The 23,320-nt window shown below is 37.9% G+C and overlaps 1 protein-coding gene across 3 annotated transcripts in view; it reads left to right on the top strand.

Moving 5' to 3' along the window:
- PRMT8 (protein arginine methyltransferase 8) overlaps nt 1–21,079 on the top strand; it is a 56,874-nt gene extending 35,795 nt beyond the window's left edge. For all 3 annotated transcript variants that reach the window (XM_085067685.1, XM_085067678.1, XM_085067668.1), the window contains exons 5-11: nt 2,654–2,717; nt 5,845–5,987; nt 6,381–6,468; nt 9,970–10,085; nt 15,214–15,364; nt 17,717–17,838; nt 19,630–21,079. In XM_085067685.1, the coding sequence (XP_084923811.1) occupies nt 2,654–2,717; nt 5,845–5,987; nt 6,381–6,468; nt 9,970–10,085; nt 15,214–15,364; nt 17,717–17,838; nt 19,630–19,713 (768 nt within the window). In that variant the 3' untranslated portion in view covers nt 19,714–21,079. The remainder of the gene's footprint in view (nt 1–2,653; nt 2,718–5,844; nt 5,988–6,380; nt 6,469–9,969; nt 10,086–15,213; nt 15,365–17,716; nt 17,839–19,629) is intronic.
- Nucleotides 21,080–23,320: the final 2,241 nt, after the last annotated feature.

The raw sequence follows: 23,320 nt of genomic DNA, 5'->3' as shown, positions 1-23,320 counted from the left end.
CATGTGTCATGCAGTGATGTTCATCTAACTGGGGAGCCATTGTAAGAAATGTAGAGATAGGATTGGTACATAGCTGTGGGTGCTGGGGAGGGTTCAGTAAGGGACAGAAAAACTCATAAAATATCCCTTGAAGCCTTGGTTCATCTGCTGCATTTAGTCATACAAAATTCAGGACAATCACTGCAGCAGAACCATCTGAATTTTACAGTATTTTCAGACAAACAAGGCAGTGCAGGTAAGAAGGAGTTAAACAGACACAGAAAATGAAGGCTCCTGTTAGCTGTCAGCTGCTTTGTATAAAAAGGTGGTGATGAGGACACAGCCCAGGGGAAATCTGGGAATCTTGTGACTGTTTCAGGAAGAGACCTCAGCAAAAGAGGAGGCATTTGCAGCAGTAGATTGAAGACTGAGAAGTGAAATGAAAGCAGAGGTGAATATACACACACAGAACCAGATGCAGCTGCAGCAACCCAAGGGTCCGTGCTGGGACCACTACTATTTAATATCTTCATTACTGACACAGATAGTGGGACTGAGTTCACCCTCAGCAAGTTTGCAGATGACATAAAACTGCATTGTGCAGCTGAGATACTTTGAGGGAAAACATGCCACACAGGGATCTCGTCAGGCGTGAGGAGTTGCTCCATGTGAACCTCATCTTTTTCAATATGGCCAAGAACAAGGTCATTCACTTGAACCAGGGCAACCCTTTGAAGGTCTTTTCAAGCCCAAACCATTCTATGATTCTGTGATTAGAAACTCAGGTACAGACTTATTTTATTGGAACATGCGGTTTTCAGAAAATCCAAATGCTTTGCAAAATAGGACAGATTTGAGCAGATCTCTGACTTGAAAGAAAACTGAGAAAAAAACCTGACAACACCAATTTCTCCTCTATTTCTTCCCCTACAGAATTCAGTGTTTTCTTTTTTCTGAAATTAGTTGCTTTTTAAAAGAAAATTCAACCACAGTATAGAGTCCAAGTCAAAATGCATATGAACAGCTTTAGCCACCCTAAAGCAAGTTTATTTTCTGAAATATGTATTCCTTCATGAAACATTTAAATGTTGGGTTTTTTTATTCTTTCACTTCTTTGTGAATGAAGCAGATTTTTGGAAAATCATTGTCATTCATGAGAGAGAACTTTTTATTTCTTTGCACCTTTTTCTTTAGAAAGGTTGGGAAGCAAACTCCAAACACCTACATATGCATGCTTTTTTTAAAAACCATCCAAAATGGGCAATGGAATTGAAAATGTCAGACAGATGTGAATAAAGACACATGGGGAAATGTGTATAATGGCTGCAACTATAGATGTAGACTCTGTAGAGTTTGCAGTAAGGGAAGAAACTGGATGGAGCAAAGGGGTGGCCCTCATCCCAAGGGATTTCTTCCTTGAACTTTCTGGACTGGCACTCAGGTGTTCCTTTCCACAAGCCAGTTTTGGTGTATGTTCAGGCCATTGAGCCAGACATTTTAAGGAGCAATTTACATCCACAGGCAAGCTAAGTAGAATTAATGCTTGTGTTCCCATGGGGACTGGGATTGATATTGTGGCTGCTATTACGTCTGTTTGATGGACAATATAAAAACAATATAGGATTTGTGTGTCCTTGCATCCGCTGTCCTGCCATCTGTGAGTGCTATCACAGAGGTCAAGCACAATTTGGCTTTTAGAGATTAAATGGGATTCACTGGATATATAAACCACTTCATTAGAGATAATATAGCTCTATTTGACATCCCCATAAGGGAATTAGAGAGACAAGGATTATGCAAAGTAGTATAGTCTGTTTAATGCCAAATTTGGAAGAGGTAAATTAGGAACTGATTCAGTGACCAGCAGCAACTTTGGCCTTCATGATTTTCAAGGGACACAAAACCCAGAGAGATTCATGGAATGTAGTTTTTCTCTAAAAGACATTAAAGGTCACTGCAAACATGCTTTTATGTTACTACACAGATTTTACCAAGTTTAAGGGCAAATCTAAAGCTAGGAGGTATTCTGTAATTATTTTCCTAGAAAAAAGAACAGAACTGGTCAGAGGAAAAGACATGCAGATGTGGATGTTCTTGTGAATAGAAAATTTCAGTCATTTCGTATGTGTAAAATACCTGCATTCTTTTGCAATAACATGCATTGCTTAAGATTATAGATTTTTCATTTAGAAAACAATTGGTTCTTGGCATAGACCAGTATTGGCATAGTTTTAATTTTAATATTATTCACAAAGTTTGAATGTATTTTGTTTTAAAATACATATGGAAATATAGCACTTCCTAATTCATTCCATTCATCAGTTTTTTGGGGGAGGAGGCAATATCCTAAAGTAGCAGGAATAAATTAAATAATATAATTAATAAATTATATACATCTTGTAGTTAGGACCTCTTCTTTTTTGCATTTCAACAGTTTTAAAAGTCATCTTCTCTACAGGAGCCAGTTTAACTCAAACACAGACTGCAATTTAAATATTAAAATGTCATTAATTATGATCCTCCCCATACAGGTTGGATTTACTCTCTATCAATGGTTATATGCTCTGTAGAGTCTTTGCTGCCTTCAGCAGATATTACTTTTATTCACATAGCTTAGATCTCTAACACATAAATTACTCTTTATCTTGCTTTTCTTTTTTTCTCTTTTTCCTAGATTGAATGCTCAAGTATATCTGACTACTCAGAAAAAATTATCAAGGCCAACCACTTGGACAACAGTAAGGCATATATAATTTTTTTTTTCAGGAAAAAGAGAAGATAACAGTTTTGTTTTTTCTGATTAACTTATGTTGTGTGCTTTACATGTAAATGGTAGTTTTGCAGAATTTACTTATGTAAATACAAAACTAAACACCACATTCTAGGCACTGCAACAATTCCTCTCAAGAATTACTATTACTTCTACATTTATATCCAGGCTCAAAGACCACAGAAGTAAATAGAACTTATCCACAGGCAGTTTGGTTTAGCAAAGCAGAAGGAAGACCCAATATTAGAACTGAACTTATCAAATTAATTCTGCCATTTGAATTTCACCTTATCTCTTAAACAGAATAGACATACAAACACACACACTGACATTCAAATTGAAATAAGGTTTAAAGCAAAAATTTTTCACTAAGATTTCTGACTCCCAACTTCAAAAAAACACTTTTTTTCCCCCAAAACTTATCAAAACACATACAAACAAAAATGTTCGGTTTGTAAAATTAAAGTACCATATAAAACTTTTTTTTACTTGAAAAGAAATCTGATGACATTTCCAAGGATGCGGAAACTCTAAACTGAAAAAAAAAAAAACCAACAAAGATCTAGAAGTAACCCCAACCTACTGAAAACTCTTAGCACAAAATAATCCCCAACAAGTTCTATTTCATGTCTTCAGTCCTCCTCCAAATCACAGCACACAAGATATCTTTGTAACAACCTAAAAAATCAGTCTTTTTTTAACTGAGTCTGTGAGACAGCTCTTGTTCAAAAGTGCTTTTTTGTGAAGAGCTTGCCTTTGCTGCAGAGCAGGTCATGGCTGGGCAGTACCAAGTGCCCCCACTTTTAGCTTTGTCTGCACTGATGCTCTGCTTGCACATGTGCAGGAATGGATTTCTGTTCTGGTTCAGATCTGCTCTAATTTTTATTGCTATCGCTGGCAGTTTGTGACTAACCCTGAGCTCTCTGGGAGGAATATTTATTGCACAGCATGGCTATTCAAGTGTTGTGGTGTGAAACAGCAGTGATGTAAGAGGTCAGCCAGCACATGCAGCTCTTGGTTCAGGAAAAGAAGGAAGCAAAGGGCCAGAAAATACCCTTTTCTGCAGCTGGGATAAGGCACTAAAGCAATGAGGTGTGACCTCCTTGGTTGTCCTGCACCTTTGATGCAGAGGCTGTGTGCCTGGAATGGCCTTGCATCCACTACAGACACAAATAGCACACCACAAATCTATCTGCATTTGGATTGCCAGCAACAGGAATTGTGTGTGAAGGGACCATTGTCAGAATTAGAAGGTTCCAGTGCTCTCCAGAGGGTGCAGAATGTATTTATCTCTGCCTCTTCCCCCTGTTTCTACAAGAAGCAAGCATTGGGAAGCAGTGGAGGGAGAAGCAGAGTCTCCTGCCTTTGTCAGGAGGCTCAGCTGGACAGGTTCAGCAGCCTGGCAGTTTGGTCTCCAACGTAAACAAGCTGCACACCTGAACCAACATTTACACTTTCACACTCTACACTGACCCATGTTCACTTCTATTTTAATGCAGCCAGGCACTGAGGCAAAGGATCTTTTTGCTCTTGGAAATTTTCCTTTTTTCCCCCTAAATGTTTAGAGAAATGCAGAATAAGCAGAAGGGGCTGAACCAAGAGAAAACCCACTGTTTCCAGAACAGATATAACACATCTAGGGACAGCATAATCTGTTCCCACATGATGCCTTACGAAGTGAAGGGAGGTGGGGGGAACTTGTGCTCCTGCTGCTTACACTGTGACTGTTCCAGGTGTAAACAGAGGGCTTCAAAGTGTGCAGGTGTGCAACTCTGGCAGCTGCCCACAGTGCTAAAATTAATTCCAAAAGAATTGTGGTAGTGAAAGTTTTTGGGAGAAAAGAGAACTAAAGAGAACTCACGGCTGGAGCTTACAGACATGAAGAGTCTTCAGTATAACTACAGATGAACTGTTGAATTACTAACTGTGAAAGAAAGGAGTATAAAGAATGGGAAAGAGAACTCTTCTCTTTTCCAGTCCAGTTGCTCATGCCAGTTGATACTTTGTGGTACTAGTTGGAGTCAGAGTATTCCCAATTTCTCATGGGGCCAGTCTGGATTAAAAATTTGCTACGCAGATAAAGTGGCTATATTGTTTAGGGTGATTCTAGTCCTGAATGTATTTGGGAAAGATAAAACCTCCCTTTCCCTGGGCTGAGTTCTAAAATGACTCAACCCACACTTCCGGTCTTAGCCAGCTAACCTGGTTCTATCTAAATTAAATTAAATTAAATTACCTTTCTCTTTCCCAGACTGAATGTTGATTATTTGATCAATAAAAACTGCCATCATTAAAAATTGCCATTAATTTAGAGTTTTAGAGTAATATTAGTAATGGAAAGTAGAATATTCACCTTATTCCTAAATTTCAAGTTCATCTGTGACCTTGTCAAGAAAGAATCCAGAATCACAAGACTTAATCCACTGCAACAAACAATATAAATAGCAGAGGAACACTAGCTGAAAATTATTTAGCACAAGCTAAAAATACATCTGAAAATAGGATTTTTTTTTTTAAGTGGGAATGATTGGTGACTTGTGTAGTGGTCCTAAAACAAAATTATTTGTTACAACTGAACTAAACATGTCCCACCATTTAAACATTAATGTGTAAACCTGCAGGGATGTTTAAAGGATTCTAGGTGGATTCTTTGCCTTACTTGGCCTATGATCTAGAAACCTTTCAAATTCCAAATGGCATTGTAAAATGAGATCACACAGGTAAACCAGGTTTTTAGACCTGGTAGACTAAGGTTGTTTTTCTGTTGTTTTTCTGTTTTTTAGACATGTTTTTCTGTTGTTTTTAGACATGGTAGGTTTTTCTGTTGTTTTTAGACATGGTAGGTTTTTCATTTGGCCTCTGGATTTTGGGATTTTTTTCCCCTTTTGTACTGATACCAAAAATTCTATCTACTATACTTACTTTGAATAGTTTTTAAAAAGTGTGAGATGCATTGAGTCACACGGAGTCACCCCTTATCAACAGGCATTCAAGGAGAGAATCATATTGAAAAGGTCAGCCTGACATTCGCCAGCAAGGAACTCAGTCAGGTGTTTTATTATGTGAAACGTTATTTCTTTGGATTCTCTTTTCAGTAATCACAATATTTAAAGGTAAAGTGGAAGAAGTTGAATTACCAGTGGATCAAGTAGACATCATCATCAGCGAGTGGATGGGTTACTGTCTGTTCTATGAATCAATGTTAAACACAGTCATCTTCGCACGAGACAAGTGGCTGGTAGGTGCTCTGCATGTCATGCTCCTTGCTGGAGCAATCATCATTTATTTTCTGACTGCAAGCTTTCCCTTCCCCACTGTCGCCATAACAAGACACAGTTACATCTCCAAGAGCCGTTTCTCTGGCTTTAATGAGGAGATAACAAAGGGAACCTCAGTGAAAGAGCTTTGCTTTTGATTAAGTGCTGGCTGGTGAAGTTTGCCTAGACCCTACCTAATGACATTGCCACAGGCTGCAAGAGTGGCTGAGGTTAAAGCTGGTGTGACAATCTGAAGGAAAGCAATAAAGGCATGCAAGGGGTGCTTGTCTGGTTTTTGTATGTGCAGTTCAAAATGTGATGTCTTTGTCAGGTGAATAGATTACGAGATCCATTTCCCCACAATTCATCAACAGAAACCTGGAGGGCTAATGTTTCCAGACCGAGCTGCTTTGTACGTGGTAGCAATTGAAGACAGACAGTACAAGGACTTCAAAATTCACTGTGAGTAAGCCCCTGCCACTAACACTTTTCTATGGCTATTTCCCTAAAATATTTCATTTGTAGTAGCATACTGTTATATCTTTGCAGGCCAGAATTCCAATATGATTGTGAACTCTGAGAAAATGTTGGTCTGATGATAAATTCAGGAAATTTGCAGTAATTTAAAGTGCACAAAGGAAAGATGCATGTTAAAATTGATGTAGACTTTGCCTAGAGTTATATTAATATCTCTAGCTGTATTTAAATTGTGTATTATAGGAGACTTGTTTTTGTTGTTGTTTTGATAAATATATAATCTATCATAACGGCCACGAAAATAGGTAATATTCTTTTGCCATACAGGTCCTTATTTTATATATAATAAAAACATAAAAATAGTAAGATGCAAATAAATTGTAAATGTGAAGAAATAAACCTAGAAAAGAATTATATCTCCATGATAAGCTTGTCAAGAAGAACATGTAATGCTTTTTTTAACACATTTTGTGTGAGAATTTTTACATTAAAAATAAGGATCAGAAATTTAAATTTTACTTATATTTTAAAAAAGGTTTCTACTTTTTTTTATATATATATATATACTTCATAGATGCACAAAATTTACTTTTCCTTTGCTTTTAAAATGTTGGGAGGGTTTCCTTGAAGTATCATTCAATAACTGGTGCTGTTAGTGACATCTACAAGTGACCCAGTCCAGGCTCCTGTTCCAAGCAGGTCAGAATTCACAGCTAAAGCAGGTCACTCACAGGGCCCTGCCCTGCAGGCAGGAGATGAGGATTCCACAGCTTCTCTGAGTGAAGCACCCTCAGGAGTAAATAAGTTTCTAAACATCCAGGCTGACTTTTCCTTGCTGAAACTTGCCCTCATTCCCTCCTCACCTGAAGGGAATCTGGCTTTTCCTTTGTTTCTGTGGCAGTGGGTAGCAATTAGGTCCCCCCATTAGTCTTTGCTGTCCCAGGCTAATCAAACCCAGTTTTGCTGAACATTCCTTATATCTTAGGGCGGGGTTCACTTCCATCACCACAAGATCACACTGCTGGTTCATGTTCAGCTTGTCCCCACATCACCCAAATTTGGATTTATTTGATCATAAGATTATAATAGTTGTGATCAAATGAAAAGGTTTTACATTATTTCATTCTTCTTTTCCTTTCAGCTTTTTTTGATTTTGTTTCTTTTTCAGAGCTGGGCAGTTTTGCTTAAAGGTATTTTCCGTTAGGGAAGAAAAATTCACATTATTCCTAAGCAGGTTTATTAACCAAAGATACATGTGAAAGTTTAGGTTAAATTAGTGGGTTGAGACAACCTTTAAATAAAAATGCCTAACTCCTCATTCCTTGCCTCTCACCTCCTCCCAGAAAAGAAGGCTTGGTGCTTCTGTAATCAAATTCAGTGCTAATACACAGAACTGCCAGTTGGTCAAAATTGCTATTTTGGGTCAAAAGCGAGCCCAGTGCAGTGGGGCTGTGACAAGAAGTCTCTGTAGGTGCCAGGAAGGATTATATCTCCTCTTCAAGCACAGCCTAGATTTTTCTCCTCAGTTAAGTGATGACCTTGACAGCTAAACTCCTTACAAAATGTACAGATTCAAGTGGATGCATGAGGCATCCATTCTGTAAAGGAATCAGAGCCATTTTGGCCTAAAATCTTCCATTTTGCTTTTGAACCCCTTCCTTTCTAGGTCTTGAGTCTTTTTCTTTTCTCACAGACAATATATCTGTTTTCAAATTGTTTCTGTTTTCATCACTTGAAAAAATGTTTCAGGTTGTTTTTTCCTCTTCTAAAATGTTGTTTTCCTTTAAAGCACTTTATTTTCTTATTTCACATCTGGTTTCCCTTCACCCCCTTACCTTATACACCTCTGTGTCTTCAGTTATTTCCATCTCATTACCTATCTGCATCACCATCTTGTCTCTCTGTTCCATTGATAAATCCTTGATGGTGTTTCCTTACATTTCAGTTTTTCATCCTTTTCTCTCTTAAGGGGGATAGAGTCTTGCCTTCATGTGAGATGCAGGGCTGAGCATTTTAAAGGGCATTCAAGAACCATTATATTGATTAAGAAATAGTGCAATATGAGGTTTCTAAAAAAATCTGACTTCTGATTTTTCCAACTGAATATTAATGCCACAGAGTACTACTATAGTCAATTACTCTGATTTCCTGCAAAATATAAAGCATATAATTTTGTTTTTTACCTCCTGTGACAGCTTTCTGCCTAATACAGATGGGGGCATGTATTTCAAAGGGATCCCATGTAGACTGAAGTACAGTAAATTATGGAGGCCCAAATAATAAATAAACAATTAATAAATTGTTTCTTCAGGGTTTCCTAGTTAATATTTTCTGAGTAATCACATAAAAATCATGACTTCTATAAATGTAATCTGAAGTTTTCACATGCTCATGATGCCTGAAACAAAAGTTTTGAACACCAGCTCCCATGAAATGTTTATAAACTTACAACCCAATAAAGAGATAACAAAATGGTATCAAAGAATCATTCATGTCCATATTTTTTCCACCTTAGAAATATGCAGATTTTTATATTGTATTAGATTTTCAGTCATACTCCTCTAGAAACACCAGCAGCTCACATGCTATGCTCTGAAAAAAATGAGACATTTCAAACAGGCTCACAAATGTGTTTATCTGTTTACTTTGCTTTTTGTTCAAACCATTTTTAAAACATTCACAGCATTCAATTAGACTTTTAGATGAAGCAGTGAATGGACTTTGACTCACATGTGTCATAAGTCTAAGATTTCACTTGTTTAAAAGTTCTTGTTTTCACTTTGTTAAGCCACCTTAAAAGGAAAGCCAGTATACTTTTCTATTTTTTAATGTTTTCATTTTGTTCAAAACATCCTCAGCATGGTAAAATGCATCTATTGGAACAATCAGAAGAACAATTCAAATACAGAGGATTGGCATGACTTTTAAATCTTTTGAACGTGGATCTTTTGCTTTTCTGTCATGATGTATGTGCAGTTTAAAACTTGGAGTCCCAGCTATTGAAACACACCTGCAATTCTACTCCTGCCAGTAATTCACTTGCTGATACTTAAATAATCAAAAGAGCTTGCAAACTGCTGATTGAGTGGCAATCTATGAAGGAAAAAAAAAAGTATTAAGCAGAACGGATAGGAAAGGATAGAATCCCTGACAGCTGTTCCCAAAACTCAGCCTGGCATCATATGATTTTGGGCAACACTTCATAAGCCACAAAAATCATCGACAAATCTCATTTAACACACTTTTGGAGACACCAAAAAATTACGGTCATTTGTTCAAAGAAGTACAGTAAGGGGTTATTTTACCATTACTGCATTATCTGTAAAATAGCAATGATTACATAGACAGGGCAGGGAGCAAAGAGCTAAAGGGGACATCTGAAAATTGGGGGATGGAAGAAATTCTTTCAAAAGAAAAATATTTTGAGAAACGTAAAATCTTTTCTATTATTACTGCTAACCTTGACAAATGCATTTGCATTGGCAGGGTGGGAGAATGTGTACGGCTTTGACATGACCTGTATTAGGGATGTTGCCATGAAGGAGCCCTTGGTGGACATAGTAGATCCAAAGCAAGTGGTGACCAACGCCTGCTTAATAAAGGTTTGGTAATTCCTACTTTAATTCCTTCCTAATTGTCTCTACTCATCTAATTACTGCAGGCTGTAACTCAAGACTCTTACAGATTTTACATGTGCAAATACTGGATGAGGAGAGACATGGTGTATTTAGATATGAATTTGAATTTCCCTGTCTTGTAAATTGATGTTGGAAATTACTGATTGAATGTTGCTGAAGAGAAGGGGTAAATGATTCTGTTTGCGGTAAGACTGGAGCATCAGTTCTGAATTGATGATGAAATTACTAATTTATTCCAGACCATGTGATCAGAATTAGAACTCAATTTATTTGTCTAATTTCCTAATTGTTAGCCTTATAGAGAATGTTACTGTGCTATTTCAGCCCCAACATCTGCACCCAGAGGTTAACTGGTACCCTCCTCTACGTTTAAGAGAAGGTTGGTTACTAATCCCTGTTCACAAGATCATGTTAACAATGCAGGAACTGCCTGCAGGAGCCCTGGAAAGCTCTAAAATTCCCTTCATGTGAAGGAATCCTCCTCATGTGGGTCAACTCTCATGAACAAGGCTGTCTGCATCAATAGCAGGGGTAGTGCCAGCTCCATGCATCCACAAGTATGCTCATTTATCCCAAAGAGTCAGTTCTAACTTTTCCCTTTCACTTTTTGCCAGTAACAAACACAGCATTAAGTATTCCCATATGCCAAAGGGAAAGCCATGGCTCCAGTCTGCAGAACCTTTCCTGAAAGCAGCAAAAAGGAACAGAAGTAGAAACTCAGCGTGAGTTCATATGCATGCACAGTCCATCTGCACTGAGGGGAACACAAGATGGTTGTGCCTGAAAACTGCCTCAACCAGAGCAATTTAAAATTTCAGTACACACAAAAGAAACAGCAATTTAGACTGTATGAAATATGTCCAGAGAGAAAGAGATCAGGGAGCAAAAAGGGTTGGCTGCTCTGGAATAAAAAGCTGCAGGCCCTTAATTGAAGTGCAAATCCAACGCTTTATTTAGAAGGTCTTTGAAAGTAATTTGGTTTAGAGATGACAGACAAAAATTTTCAAAGTGTTCCTATTCAGGTTTTATATTTAGTTTTGACATCTTTTGTCCATAAACTGAATGGTGCTGTACCATGTAGTGGCACCATGGGAGCAAAGCAGGTAATAAGTACACAAGCAAAAACCACCCTCCATGCCAGAATCAGTCAGTAATCTCACAAACTGATCACTAAAAAGAGAGAAAATTGCCAGTGAAGAGCATGAAGGAGGGAGGTTTATGTTCAAGCTAGTAATATGGAAGCAGGAAAAACAGACTCTGCAGTTATATTTTTTTAAATTTAATTTACTTTTGCACATGGTGTATTTATATAAAGTGCATTTCTTTTGTCCTGAAAACATTTGTGAATTCAGAGAATAATATTAGCCTAAGAAAACGTCTGAGAATAAACAAAGCCATAATGTTTAATTATTCAGATGTTTTATTACAGCACTTTTGGATAGCACAGCTTGTTCATATTAGATTCACAGAGGGATTTTTAGGGTTGTATTCAACCCAAAGCCAGCTAATTGAGGGTGCCTACCAGATGAGTCTGGGTTCCCTCTGCATTAGTCAGTGGATGGACTAGTCACTCGATACATTCCTCAGAGGCCAGTCAGAGTCTTGTGCTTCTGCAGTTATTTCAATTCCCAATTTAGATGCTCTGAATTGTTCCACAAAATCAGCAAAATAAGACATCAACTGTGCATGCTGTGTAACCATGACACTTATCTAAAATGCTGGAGACTTGAGTAAAATTTCCTCTTTTGTACTCCTCGGAAACTGGATGTAACCCAAGTCCTGAATGCTTTAAGGAACTTTAGGTGCACTGCGGGTGGTACATGCAGGGAATGCAGCATCCTCTCTGCTGTGAGAGCCATTCCCTTTTGCATGATCTCTTAAATACATCTGAGGGGCACAGGAACTGTCCTGACAAATGGGAGTCCTCTTTGACTTCCAAACCAAATCAGCCAGGGAGAGCAGTGGGATCAAAGCATCTTCAAACCACCAGAATCAATAACTGAACTCAGGAAACATGCACAGCAGTCCTGCTGAGGGCCTACTGCTTTTAATAACACTGCCAAAAAATAATAGAAAAGTTTGTTTCAAGGTCAGTAAAACAGTGGTGTTTTCTTCTCTGATCCCCTTGTGCACAGGAAAATACAAATGGGTTTTAGTTGACCCAAAAACTTTTCTGCCTTTTAATTCTGGTGTCAGCACCAGAGACTACAATGACAGTAAATCCATCGTTCACACACCTGGAGAAAAACCTGCAATGAGAGAGTGGCAAAAACTGACAAAACTGAACGAGTGCTGAGGATATGCCACATCCAGTTTGTAATAAAAAGTAGTTAGACTTTTCTGAATATCCTCCCCTACTTGGACACAGAAGAAAAAAAAAGAAAGAAATCTTTTTCTGCACTACCATTTGTTGCACACTTTCCAAGAACAGTTTGCAAGTCCTGCTAGTCAGACACCATTTTAAAGTTACACAATTTACAGAATCACTGAATCACAGAATCAATTCAGTTGGAAAAGACCTTCGAGATCATTGAGTCTAACCTATGACCTAACACCACCTTGTCAACCAGACCATGGCACTGAGTGTCACATCCAGTCTTTTCTTAAACACCTCCATGGATGGTGAATCCACCATCTCCCTGAGCAGCTCATCCCAATGCCCAATCACTCTGTCTATGGAGAAATTTTTCCTAATGTCCAGCCTAAACTTCCCCTGGTGCAGATTGAGGCTATGTTCTCTTGTCCTGTCACTAGTTGCCTGGGAGAAGAGGCTGATCCCCACCTGGACACAACCTCCCTTCAGGCAGTTATAGAGAATGATAAGGTCTCCCCTGAGCTTCCTCTTCTCCAGGCTGAACACCCCCAGGTCCCTCATCCACTCCTCAAAGGGCTTGTTCCAAACCCTTCACCAGCCTTGGTTGCCCCCCTCATAGCCCTCTTTGCCCAAAGTCAGCTGGTGCAATGGGAGAGAGGAAGGGGCAAAAACCCCAAATCTAAAAACAAACAAAAATTAAAGAACCCCACCAAAGCCAGCCATCCACTGAGATTTGAATATTTAGCTTATTTCCATGCTCACAAAATCGTAGCTGAGTAACCTGACTGTCTGGGAAGGAAATTAGGAAAGAGGTGCCATGGCACTCTAGGAGCAACCTTAACATCAATTTGTACCATTTGTTCCCTGTGCAGTTAGCTGTAATGAGTGTTGCCATTTTATATATGAATATATAGTAGCCAGAGTACAATTCAAAGTGATCACCAAAACCAGACTTGGCTACACTCAAAATTACATTAATTAATTTTTAAAAACCCACATTTGTCTCATACCTTGCATAGTAAAAAAGCTATGTTTCTGTCCTTTAACAAAGGACTGCAGAAATGACCAACAGTTTATCCAGGACATCTGTTCAATGTTTTTGAGGAATTTCTATGGACTTCTCTAATAAAAACATTTCCTAGTGCTTTTGATTGCACTTTACCGTGCAGAGCAAACAGAGCTCAGAGAGAGGGAGCTAGTTCCCTTTTATGTGCTTCCCCATTAGACTTAAGTCCAAATTTCCCCACCGTGAGATCACTAAAAAGACAGCAAAATTTACAGAAATCTGCAGCTATCACCCAGCAGTCCAGTCTAGCTTGGAAAAGCAAATTTTGCAGGCTGCTATGGAACTCTGCCAGGAGACCTCAGAAGTTCTCATTCCTACCATAATTTTCTCTTACTTTCTTTTGAGGGGAAAAACCAAAAACATTTTAAGGTTATAACAGCTTTTAAGTGACCAATTATATGCATAGGTCACTGATAAACACTAGTGCCTCAGGGTGTCATTGCAATGCAGTAGAATAAATTTCATGACGGTTAAGCTGCTCTTGAACAAGAACGTTAACCAGACAGACCAAAACTATGGCTTGCTTAAATCATCTCCCCATGGCTCTTCTAAGTCTCAGAAACACAAATGTGGTCCATGCAAAGACCTCAGAAACTGACATATGGCTGCATCTTTCTATGTCTCTTTTTGCAGACTTAGATTATAGAAGGCTATTTCTACAAGAGCCCTCTGATGTGCCCTAAAAGGCTCAAAGAGCCCTCTAATGGGCAGTCTAGACTGTGCTACATTTTTGCAGTGTGAGCCTTAAGAAATGCTGATGAGGTCAGAGATATGATTCCTGACTTCAGCTGGTAGAGAAAATTTGGATTTCTGCCCACAAAAATTCTGTTTGCCTGTATGCATGAGCAGTGAGGGTATGAGAATGAGCAATGAGGGTACCAGAAAGTGCACAGGAAACATTTCCCACAGCATTAGAATAGTGCTTCAGACTTATCATCCTCCCTAGCATGACTACAAGTTTTGGAAACAACCCAAATAAAAGCAGTACCTAGCTGGGAAAATCAAATCCATCTGAAAAACACAGTTTAAGCCTTGAACTGTGAGATTTAAATATTGATGGAAATAAGCAATCTTGAAGACTGTATCATTGCTTCCAACTACTGCAATCAAGCCATAGTATGATTCACATAATTTGCTTCTGTCTTGTTCAGGAGTAAGATCTCTGTGCTCACTGCTTGGAATCAGTTATCTGACACAGGACTAGAAAACATTACCATCAACAAGCAGACCCCTCTCATGCCTCAAATGTTTTGACTGCTTGACATAGCCAAATCACTTACCCTTCCAGAGAGGCACAAACAAGTTTATTTTTATTAGAAACCCATCTCTGGCATCTTTCCTCATGCTGACAGTCCCTGATGATAAAAGGTCTTTGAGCTGGGACCTAAATCTCCATTTCAACATCTATCATGCCTGTATTCATCAGAGCACCTTTTAACCTTAATTTCCTCCAGCTTCCACAGCCCCTCCCTGCCATTCCCAAGAACACACACTCTTCAGTGAGTGCCCTCTCTGTCAGCTCAGTCAGATAACTGGATCATTTGCTCATTATTTGATACATTAGAATGTACCTCTGATTTCTTATAAAGTTAAAAGGCTGTTAGTCATCTTTGTGTGTGATCATTAAATGAAATACTAAAGTACATCACTTAACACTTACCTGAGTCACAGACATCTGTGTGTAAATGTATTTTTCCTTCTCCTCAAAACAGGAAGTAGATATTTATACAGTGAAGACTGAAGAATTGGAATTTACTTCTGCATTCTGCCTCCAAATTCAGCGCAATGATTACATTCATGCCTTGGTCACTTATTTCAATATTGAATTTACAAAGTGCCACAAGAAGATGGGATTTTCTACAGGTAATCTGTATTTCTTTTAATTTCATTTCTATTTCTATCAGTCTATCAGTGCTGCTGGTTAGATGGTATCAGCAGGTTTAATGTTTCACTACATTTGACTTTGAGTGATAAAAATTATTGTAATTTTATGGGAGGTGAGCAGGATGGGGAAAGGACAACTGCCTATAGGAATTCTGTGGAAACAGAGGCAGGATTTCACAATGGCTACCAAGCTTAGAGCTCAGCAGGAATTATGACCTGTGAATTTTTGTCCCTCACCAGTTATATCTAAATCCTGTGTCAAATTTCTCAGATTAGACAGGGAATTATCGGCTCAGTGAGAGATAGCAGCTCTGCATCCTAGTTTTCCCCAAATCCAAAACTCAACAAAGCTCTTGCTTGTCCCAGAGTCTGGAACAAAACTATCATATATTCCAAGCTATAAAAACACACATACTGCTTATGTAAATTGTCTCTTACAACCCAGATGTGAAACTCTAACTTGCCTTGGTGAGCAGATACTTAAAGAAATAACTCCATTCCCTTAAGGCATCATTTACAACACTGAATAAACCAGAGAGTCTGGCAATAAATGCAAAAACCTCATCCTGTATTAGCCAGCATGTAGACAGGAGGTTGAAGGAAGTATTTCTCTGCCTTTGCTCAGTTTATCATGATAAGGTAGGTGCAGAAGAAATCACTCCATAAAAAGGTGATTTGGCCTTCTGCTGCTGAAGGTCACCACTGTCTAGAGAATTGGTGTAGATTCTTACCTGGTGCCTGTTGGCAAAGCTCTGCTGGATTCAGTAATATACACCAGTTTGCAGGACATGACAAAAGTGCCACTTCAGATATTTAATTTTTTTAATTATAAATAAGTGAGTAATTTGGGGTGGACTTGGAGACTTGGGCGTACATTATACACACACACACCCTGTTCATGGGGCACAAGTTTCCAGTTATGCCAGGTTTTTCTAGGGAACATGACCCTGCAAAAGGGCATGTGCACATGTACAGGGGTGTGCACAAGCCAGCAGTTATGATTTAGAATATAAATTCAATTTAGTTTTGGTCTAACATGTTTTCAGTTAAGAAATTTTTCACAGTCATGTCCAAATAGTAAACAGTCTGGATCTGAACTCCTACAATAAGATATCCCATTTAATAATTGAGATTAACAGCCATTAAAACTGTCTGGACACATAGACAGAAATTATCTGGTAAAATCCCTTTCCTTTCAAAGACACCAGTTTGCCAGCACAGTTTCTGAAAAAGGTTGGTTTATATCAGTCTTCTGATTCTACAATTTTAGAAAACGGCTAAAAATTCCTGTCCTGTCAGTTTTATAAAAATACATCAGTATTTCCCCAGTCACAAACAATTTTCAAAGCCAAGTATCTTTCTCAAACATTGATGTTGAAATGAAGTAAGATCATTATTAAACAGTGTTAATATATTAGTAGTATGATACAATACAATGACCTCATGTGACTAGGAGATACATAGAGAAGAAAACAGAAGAAAAATAAATTTATCAGAGGCTTTTTTTGGTGAGTTTAGGAAGTCTTTGAGCTTGTACAGCTATTATTAGGTCCCTAGATGCTCTATTATTAGGTTCCTAGATGCTCTTGACTGCAAGAATGGTAGGAACAAGAAGTGACCAATACAAGTTCATTAGGCACTGCTCAAAGATTGGAATTTAAATCAGAAATAAAAACAAATAAGCAAATTAAAGGCTTGAAATAGCAAAGGGTCATAAAATTATTCTGCTAAGCAAGACTAGAAATTAATTTAAAACAGCTTCCATCTCTGGAAAATTGCCCAAAATGCCTTTTAAAAATCCCAAAACATATCAAGGTGCAAGTGCCTGTTCATTAGCTCTATCCTCCTGGAAACAATAAAATCTGCTGTTCTGGGATCACTAGTCAAAGCTTTCATCTGAAACATTGTGATTAATAGTTTTTGATGAACCTTTCCTTCGTGCTTTTGTATAATTGTTTTTTGAACTAATTTAGACTTCTGAAATTCAAAGCATTCAGTGGCAAAGATTTTCCTAATTTGAACACATGTGGGTTGGAAAGCATAAAAAGGAAAGCATTAAAAAGTGCCTGTCTTGCCCTGTAACCCCTTTTGTGGAATCTTTCTTGCTGGGTGTGATTCATATCTGACATATTCCAGTAAAAATTAGAAGACAACCCACTGACAGTCAATAGAATTGTGTTGTTGGAAAGTATGTTTGCTAATATAGTACGTAAGTTAAAGCACTCTATGAGAAGAAAGGATTTTTTCCAATTGTTCCCAAGTCATAATTTGATTTTCTAGGCATGTAAGAAATTTCAATAAGTGATACCCATATATATATAATTTTTTTAGCACCTGATGCTCCTTATACTCACTGGAAGCAAACTGTCTTCTACTTAGAGGACTATTTAACTGTGAGAAGAGGGGAAGAAATCTATGGGACTATATCCATGAAACCAAATGCAAAAAATGTGGTAAGTCAGCATCCCTGATCCTAATTCCACCTCTATTGATCACAAACTATAATCAACAATAAAAAAATGCATAGGAGTAAAACAATGAGGATTCTAGAGGCATCCATGTTTATAAGATCTCCAGTCACAGCTGGTGAGAGCAATGATAAAGCAGTGCTAATGTTACAGAAGTCAGCCTGCAAGCAAGCTAGCATGGGAAGGGAGAAAGGATTCAAACACATCCCTGAGTCAGCTGCCCTCTGCAATCAGCCTGACTCACATTTTGTGACGCAAGTAGGCAAGGGGCTCTTCACACTGACCCTGTAATCAGTGGAAAGATCCCTTCTGCCAACACAGGATGATCAAGAGTAAGTACTTCGGTTCCACATCCATGGGCACTGAGTGATTTGCCACTCAATGCCCAAGGATAGTCCAACAGGAAGTTAAGTAACACATTTCAGAGGAATGCTTGTATGAACTCACTGATCAAATGCACTTGAGCTCACTAATTGAGTGATCGGGTTCTTTAAAAATCATGCTTTTTCATAGAAAATACAGATGCTTTATTTAAGACTAGAGCTAAAGCATGATGGATATCACACTACCATGACTGCTGAAAACTTCCTCAGTTTCTCCGCTGTGGGCTGAACTCACCTATGTTGGTTATTTTAACTTCTTTTAACTCATAAGGAGACTGTGAGACATTGTATGATGGACAACCCATGGCTGGATAGAACATGATGTGACAAGTATGACTTCTGGGAGAAACACTGGCACCATTTTCTGCCAAAAATCTTGAGCAGTATCTCATAATTTTCTATTACAGTAAACAGCAGCTAAAATAACCTGTTATCCATCTACGCAGTTGTTGTAATTGTTGAAAAATTGTGTTTGTTGACAGCAACAAATCTTATCATTTCGTTGTCTTCCCTTTTTGCATAGCTTTTCCATTTTTATACCAAACACAATTTGGATATGGTTTTCATAGCAATATTGATACAGGGGAAGAAATAAACACAAAATAAACCTGGCATTAAAACAAACACATTCACCCCTGAAGCTCCTTGCCACGAGAGGAAAATAATCTGTTTCCCACCCTTATTTTGTCCTTGGGGGACTGGAATATTTTCTTTTGGGTTAAATGTATCCATTTTCTTTGAAGGAAAAATGAATAAAATATCTCAAATTTGTTCACACAGCAGTAAGCACCTGAGTGCAGATTTAGGTGCTAAAGTTAACGCGCTCTTGATTGTTGTCGTAAGCCAGAGAGACCACCTTGGTTCAAAAGGATTTGCTAGTGCTTTGTTCTTCTGAAACACAAAGTTTTCAAAAGCTTGCATAGACACAGCTTCCTTCTGTAGAGCTGTGTAGTGCCTCTTTCCTAAAAACGTGTCATTATAAGATAAAAAATGACTAAGGGCTGCTGTACAATGGGAAGTTTACTAGACCTATTCTGGAATAACCCCTAGTGGGAAAGTCTTTTAGCCTAAATTAAGAGCATCTCAGTGGGGGATCTCAAATTTTCATAGGACGTGAATGATAACAGCATTTCAGAAGCTTCCTGGTAGTAACCAGGACATTAAATCCTCCTCAGGAAGAGTATAGAAATATGACCTAAGCACAGATTGTGTGGTGAATGCTACACATCTTACAGCCTGCCTTCTCAGCGTTAGCACCATTTGAAAACAGAAGTTAGAAACCACCGCAGGAATCTCTTGAATCTGCAGGTGTTTTGAACCCAAGCGATGATAACTGAATTAATACACTAAACTTACAGTCTTACTTACATGTTACATTTAAATCTTTTTACAGCGTGACCTGGATTTCACAGTAGACTTGGATTTTAAAGGACAGCTATGTGAAATGTCAGTATCTAATGACTACAAAATGCGTTAGCAGGAAACCTTGCAGAGAGATGTAAAGGAGAATTTTACCAAGCCTTGAACTGCTGAGCTTCAAGCTAGGAACAACTGTTCACAAGATTATTATATTAAATACTAGAATGTTTACTCTGATGGAGGGTGGTAACCTGATCTTTCTTGCAGATAGTACAGGGGGCTGGGATCCCACTGTGAATGTACAGTATACAGAACTGTAGCTTTTGTTAAACATAGGAAAAAAAAATAAGCAGCAGTCTTGAGTGTTCTGGTTAACTTTAGGACGGCAGAAGATGCATATACAAATTGTATTACTTACTGTGAATTTCTGGTTCTTCCAAGCTTTGCATGTTAAAGATGATTAGGGCAGTTTTCTCACTATGAAAGACTACTACAGCACATTACTGTGATAGTATTACTGGACTTATATTCAATATAAATGAATATATATATTGTACATGAGAAAAAAGAAGTAATTTCATAATAGGAATTTGTTTTGTGATAATTTAATTCTCATTATGCAGTTATGGAAAGATAATGATGTTACCTCTGGCACTCTGTAGGCAGTGATATATTCCATTAACTGTCCAATGTTATAGCTTTGGTAAATATTCCATGCAAAGTGTAGATAAGAGCTGGGCATTTACAGGAAGTTCAACAACTATATTTTTGAATGTCCTCTGAAAATGTGGACCATTAGTTTTGAAATTCACCTTCACAACTGGATGTCTGTCAGAGCTTTAAAAAACAATAGCTTTTTATCCTTGAAAATATTCTGTGGTGAGTTTTTATAGCTGGATTTTGCATGAGACTTTCAGAAATCAGACACCTAGTATTTAAATGTGATGAATGCAAAGTCTCTGAAACGGTGGGTAATTCATGCTTCTTGGCCATGCCATATTTCCGTTTTTGCAAAATTCTTAATACAAAATCATTAAAAAAATAGGAATTAGTGTTACCTTTTGGTGATGTTTTAGATAAGTTTTAAATTGCAAATACTATTCTCAAGAGTGCAGTAATTTGCAGGAGCAAGTTAATGTCTTTTAAAAACAATGTCGATGGCTTCTGATATTACTAAGATGTCTGTAGCTTTCCCATCCCCTCGAGTCCCTTGTTTTTCTTACCAAATCTCCTGCTTATTGTTAAAATATTAAGTGCTTATAGTTCCTCATATGTATGTATCAGGTCTTTTTACTATATGAATGTGGGCCATTTAATCACATGTAATTCATCAACAACTGCATCACCAGTCCTATCTACACATTTTCCAGTCCGTCTGGCATTAGGAACTAAATCATGTTCTATCTTGTACTGGATAAGATTGACTAGTTTTTTGCCTAAAAATATTTTTAATCACCTGCAAATAAAGCATACTTGAAGATGTATTTTGCCAGTATTTGTCAACTCCTCACTTTTTAGAAACCTATTTCTATTGATTTTCCCTCCACAGAAACTATACAGTGCCTCCATTTTCTTATGGTCTAAAGAATATGGTCTAGGGATTGTATCATATGGTATCTCTGTAGAGTGAAATTAAACTGCAATTCAGCGGTAAAAGATACTGTTTGCAATTTAGTTCATCAGTGTTGTTTTAAAGCACTTTTCCTTCATATTTTTGGAGTGAGGATGAACAACTTTCCTCACAAAATTGAGTTTATCTGTCAAATACTGCTGTAATTTTCAGGGAATGAGTTCAGCTAATCTTTCAGTAATGGCCTCAAAAAAAAAAACCTCTACCAACTTCTTTCTAGTAACACTGCTGTGATTCTAGGAATTTAAGGTAAGGAAATCTACCAGATTTTTTCTCAGGCCCACCATTTATATAAATCTACTCAAACAATGTTTTCTTCTTCTTTGCCACTAACCACTGAGATGACTATTACGGAAAGAGAAGAGACTCTTGCTTTGTTTGCCTGAATTGTATGTAAAGCATTTCAAACCATCCACTTCTCTAGCCCACTGCATGAATATTTAACAACTTTAATATTAAAATAATAACAAAGAAGGAAAAAACCTCATACCTTGTTAAAAAAAAAAAAAGACAAATGAGAAAAAAAAAAAGAAAAAAAAGAAAAAAAAAAGATTCCCAAGGGTCTTTACTGAGAAAGTGTCCTTTTTGCCTGACAGAAAGCACTGGTCAAGAAGCAGAAAAAAAAACCCAAACCAAAAAAACCTTGATCTCAACAGCTCATTAACTAAATTGAGAAGTATTAAGCACTGCTGTACATTTATTGCCCTTTCTGCCTCATCTTTCAACTACTGACAGTGAAGTGTTGGTCTCCCTTCAACAGCAGCCTTAGTACTTGAAGTGCCCATTCACTTCAGTGTTGCAAGATTAAATCCTGACTAATAAATATTGTTAATGGCACAGTTCTCAGGTTGTCACCACACCTCACACACATTCCATCCTGGAAAATTGACTTGTGCTTCTCTTCACATTAAAAAAAAAAAAAAAAAAATACAGTGTATTTCTCCACCACAAAAAGAATCAAGAGTGCCTACTGCTATGCTGAGTGTCTTCAAATTGCAGTGATCAAAAAGCAAATGCAGGCTTCCAAGGCCATTAATGCTGTTACCTGCCAGTAAGGTTTTGAAATCACGGATGAGTTTGGCACACCTAGGATCACTTAGGTCAGCATTAATGAAACAGGTATGCAACAACCTTGCAGGTCAGGTGCAATCAGCTACAAAGCTTTTGCCAGCAATCCAAGAAGTCTGGGTAACTCAGACTGAGCCTAATTTTCTCAAGGCTTGAAAAAAAGGTCTCTTGTGGACTCCAGGATTGAACCAAAGCCACTGATTTTCAAAGCTTTGCATTAAAATAAAATGACAAAATGACCACTTAGAGCTGAAACAGACACATGTTTAAAACATTTAATTCCCTTCCCACAGACAGGAAAAGAAGACCATGAGCTGAGGACCGAGCATGAGAAAGAAACTGAAATACAGTATTTACACAAAAGACTGTCCCTGAGGAGTAACACAGAGAGAAAGCAGGTCGCTTCTGCCTTGACTCTGATCTTAAGGCAAAAGTATTAAAACTCCTCTCAGGGATTGTTCTGTCTCTTGAAACACAAAGGAGCATCCAAAAAAAGCTGCATGCTGAGCATGTCTCTAAAAGACACAGTGGGCAATTCACACTTGCAGTGCCTGAGAGGATTAAGGAAGAAATCCCTAACGTTAGGAGGGCCACTCTGCATTCCCAAGGTTCTCTGAAGAACAGTGTAGTATGGCTCTCTTTTCATAAGCATTTCTTACCCCCAGCACCAATTAGCCCTTGCCAGATGTCACTAGTTTCAGGTTTGGGTTTTGCAGGGGCTGTTCTGGGGACATTTCTATGGGTAGAATTAGGAGTTTGTAGCATTTTTATATTGTCTTAGGCTTTTAATAGGAGTTGAAACTGTCCAGAACATGAATAAGAATATTACCGAAGGCAGTAATATTTACACAGTAATACCCAAGGCATGTTTTTGCCACAGAGCTAATGTGAAGAACCTTCTCAGAGATAATTTCTTACAAGATTTGTTTTAAATTTAATATTAATTCAGAAATTAATTTAACACATACAGATTTGATTATAGATAACTTCATTCACTTAAAAGGTAAGTTTATGAAGGATACTTGGT

Source organism: Lichenostomus cassidix, chromosome 1 (genome assembly GCF_008360975.1).
Source record: "Lichenostomus cassidix isolate B80296 chromosome 1, HeHo_3.0, whole genome shotgun sequence".
NCBI lineage: Eukaryota > Metazoa > Chordata > Aves > Passeriformes > Meliphagidae > Lichenostomus > Lichenostomus cassidix.
This window is presented reverse-complemented; position numbering and strand designations above follow the sequence as displayed.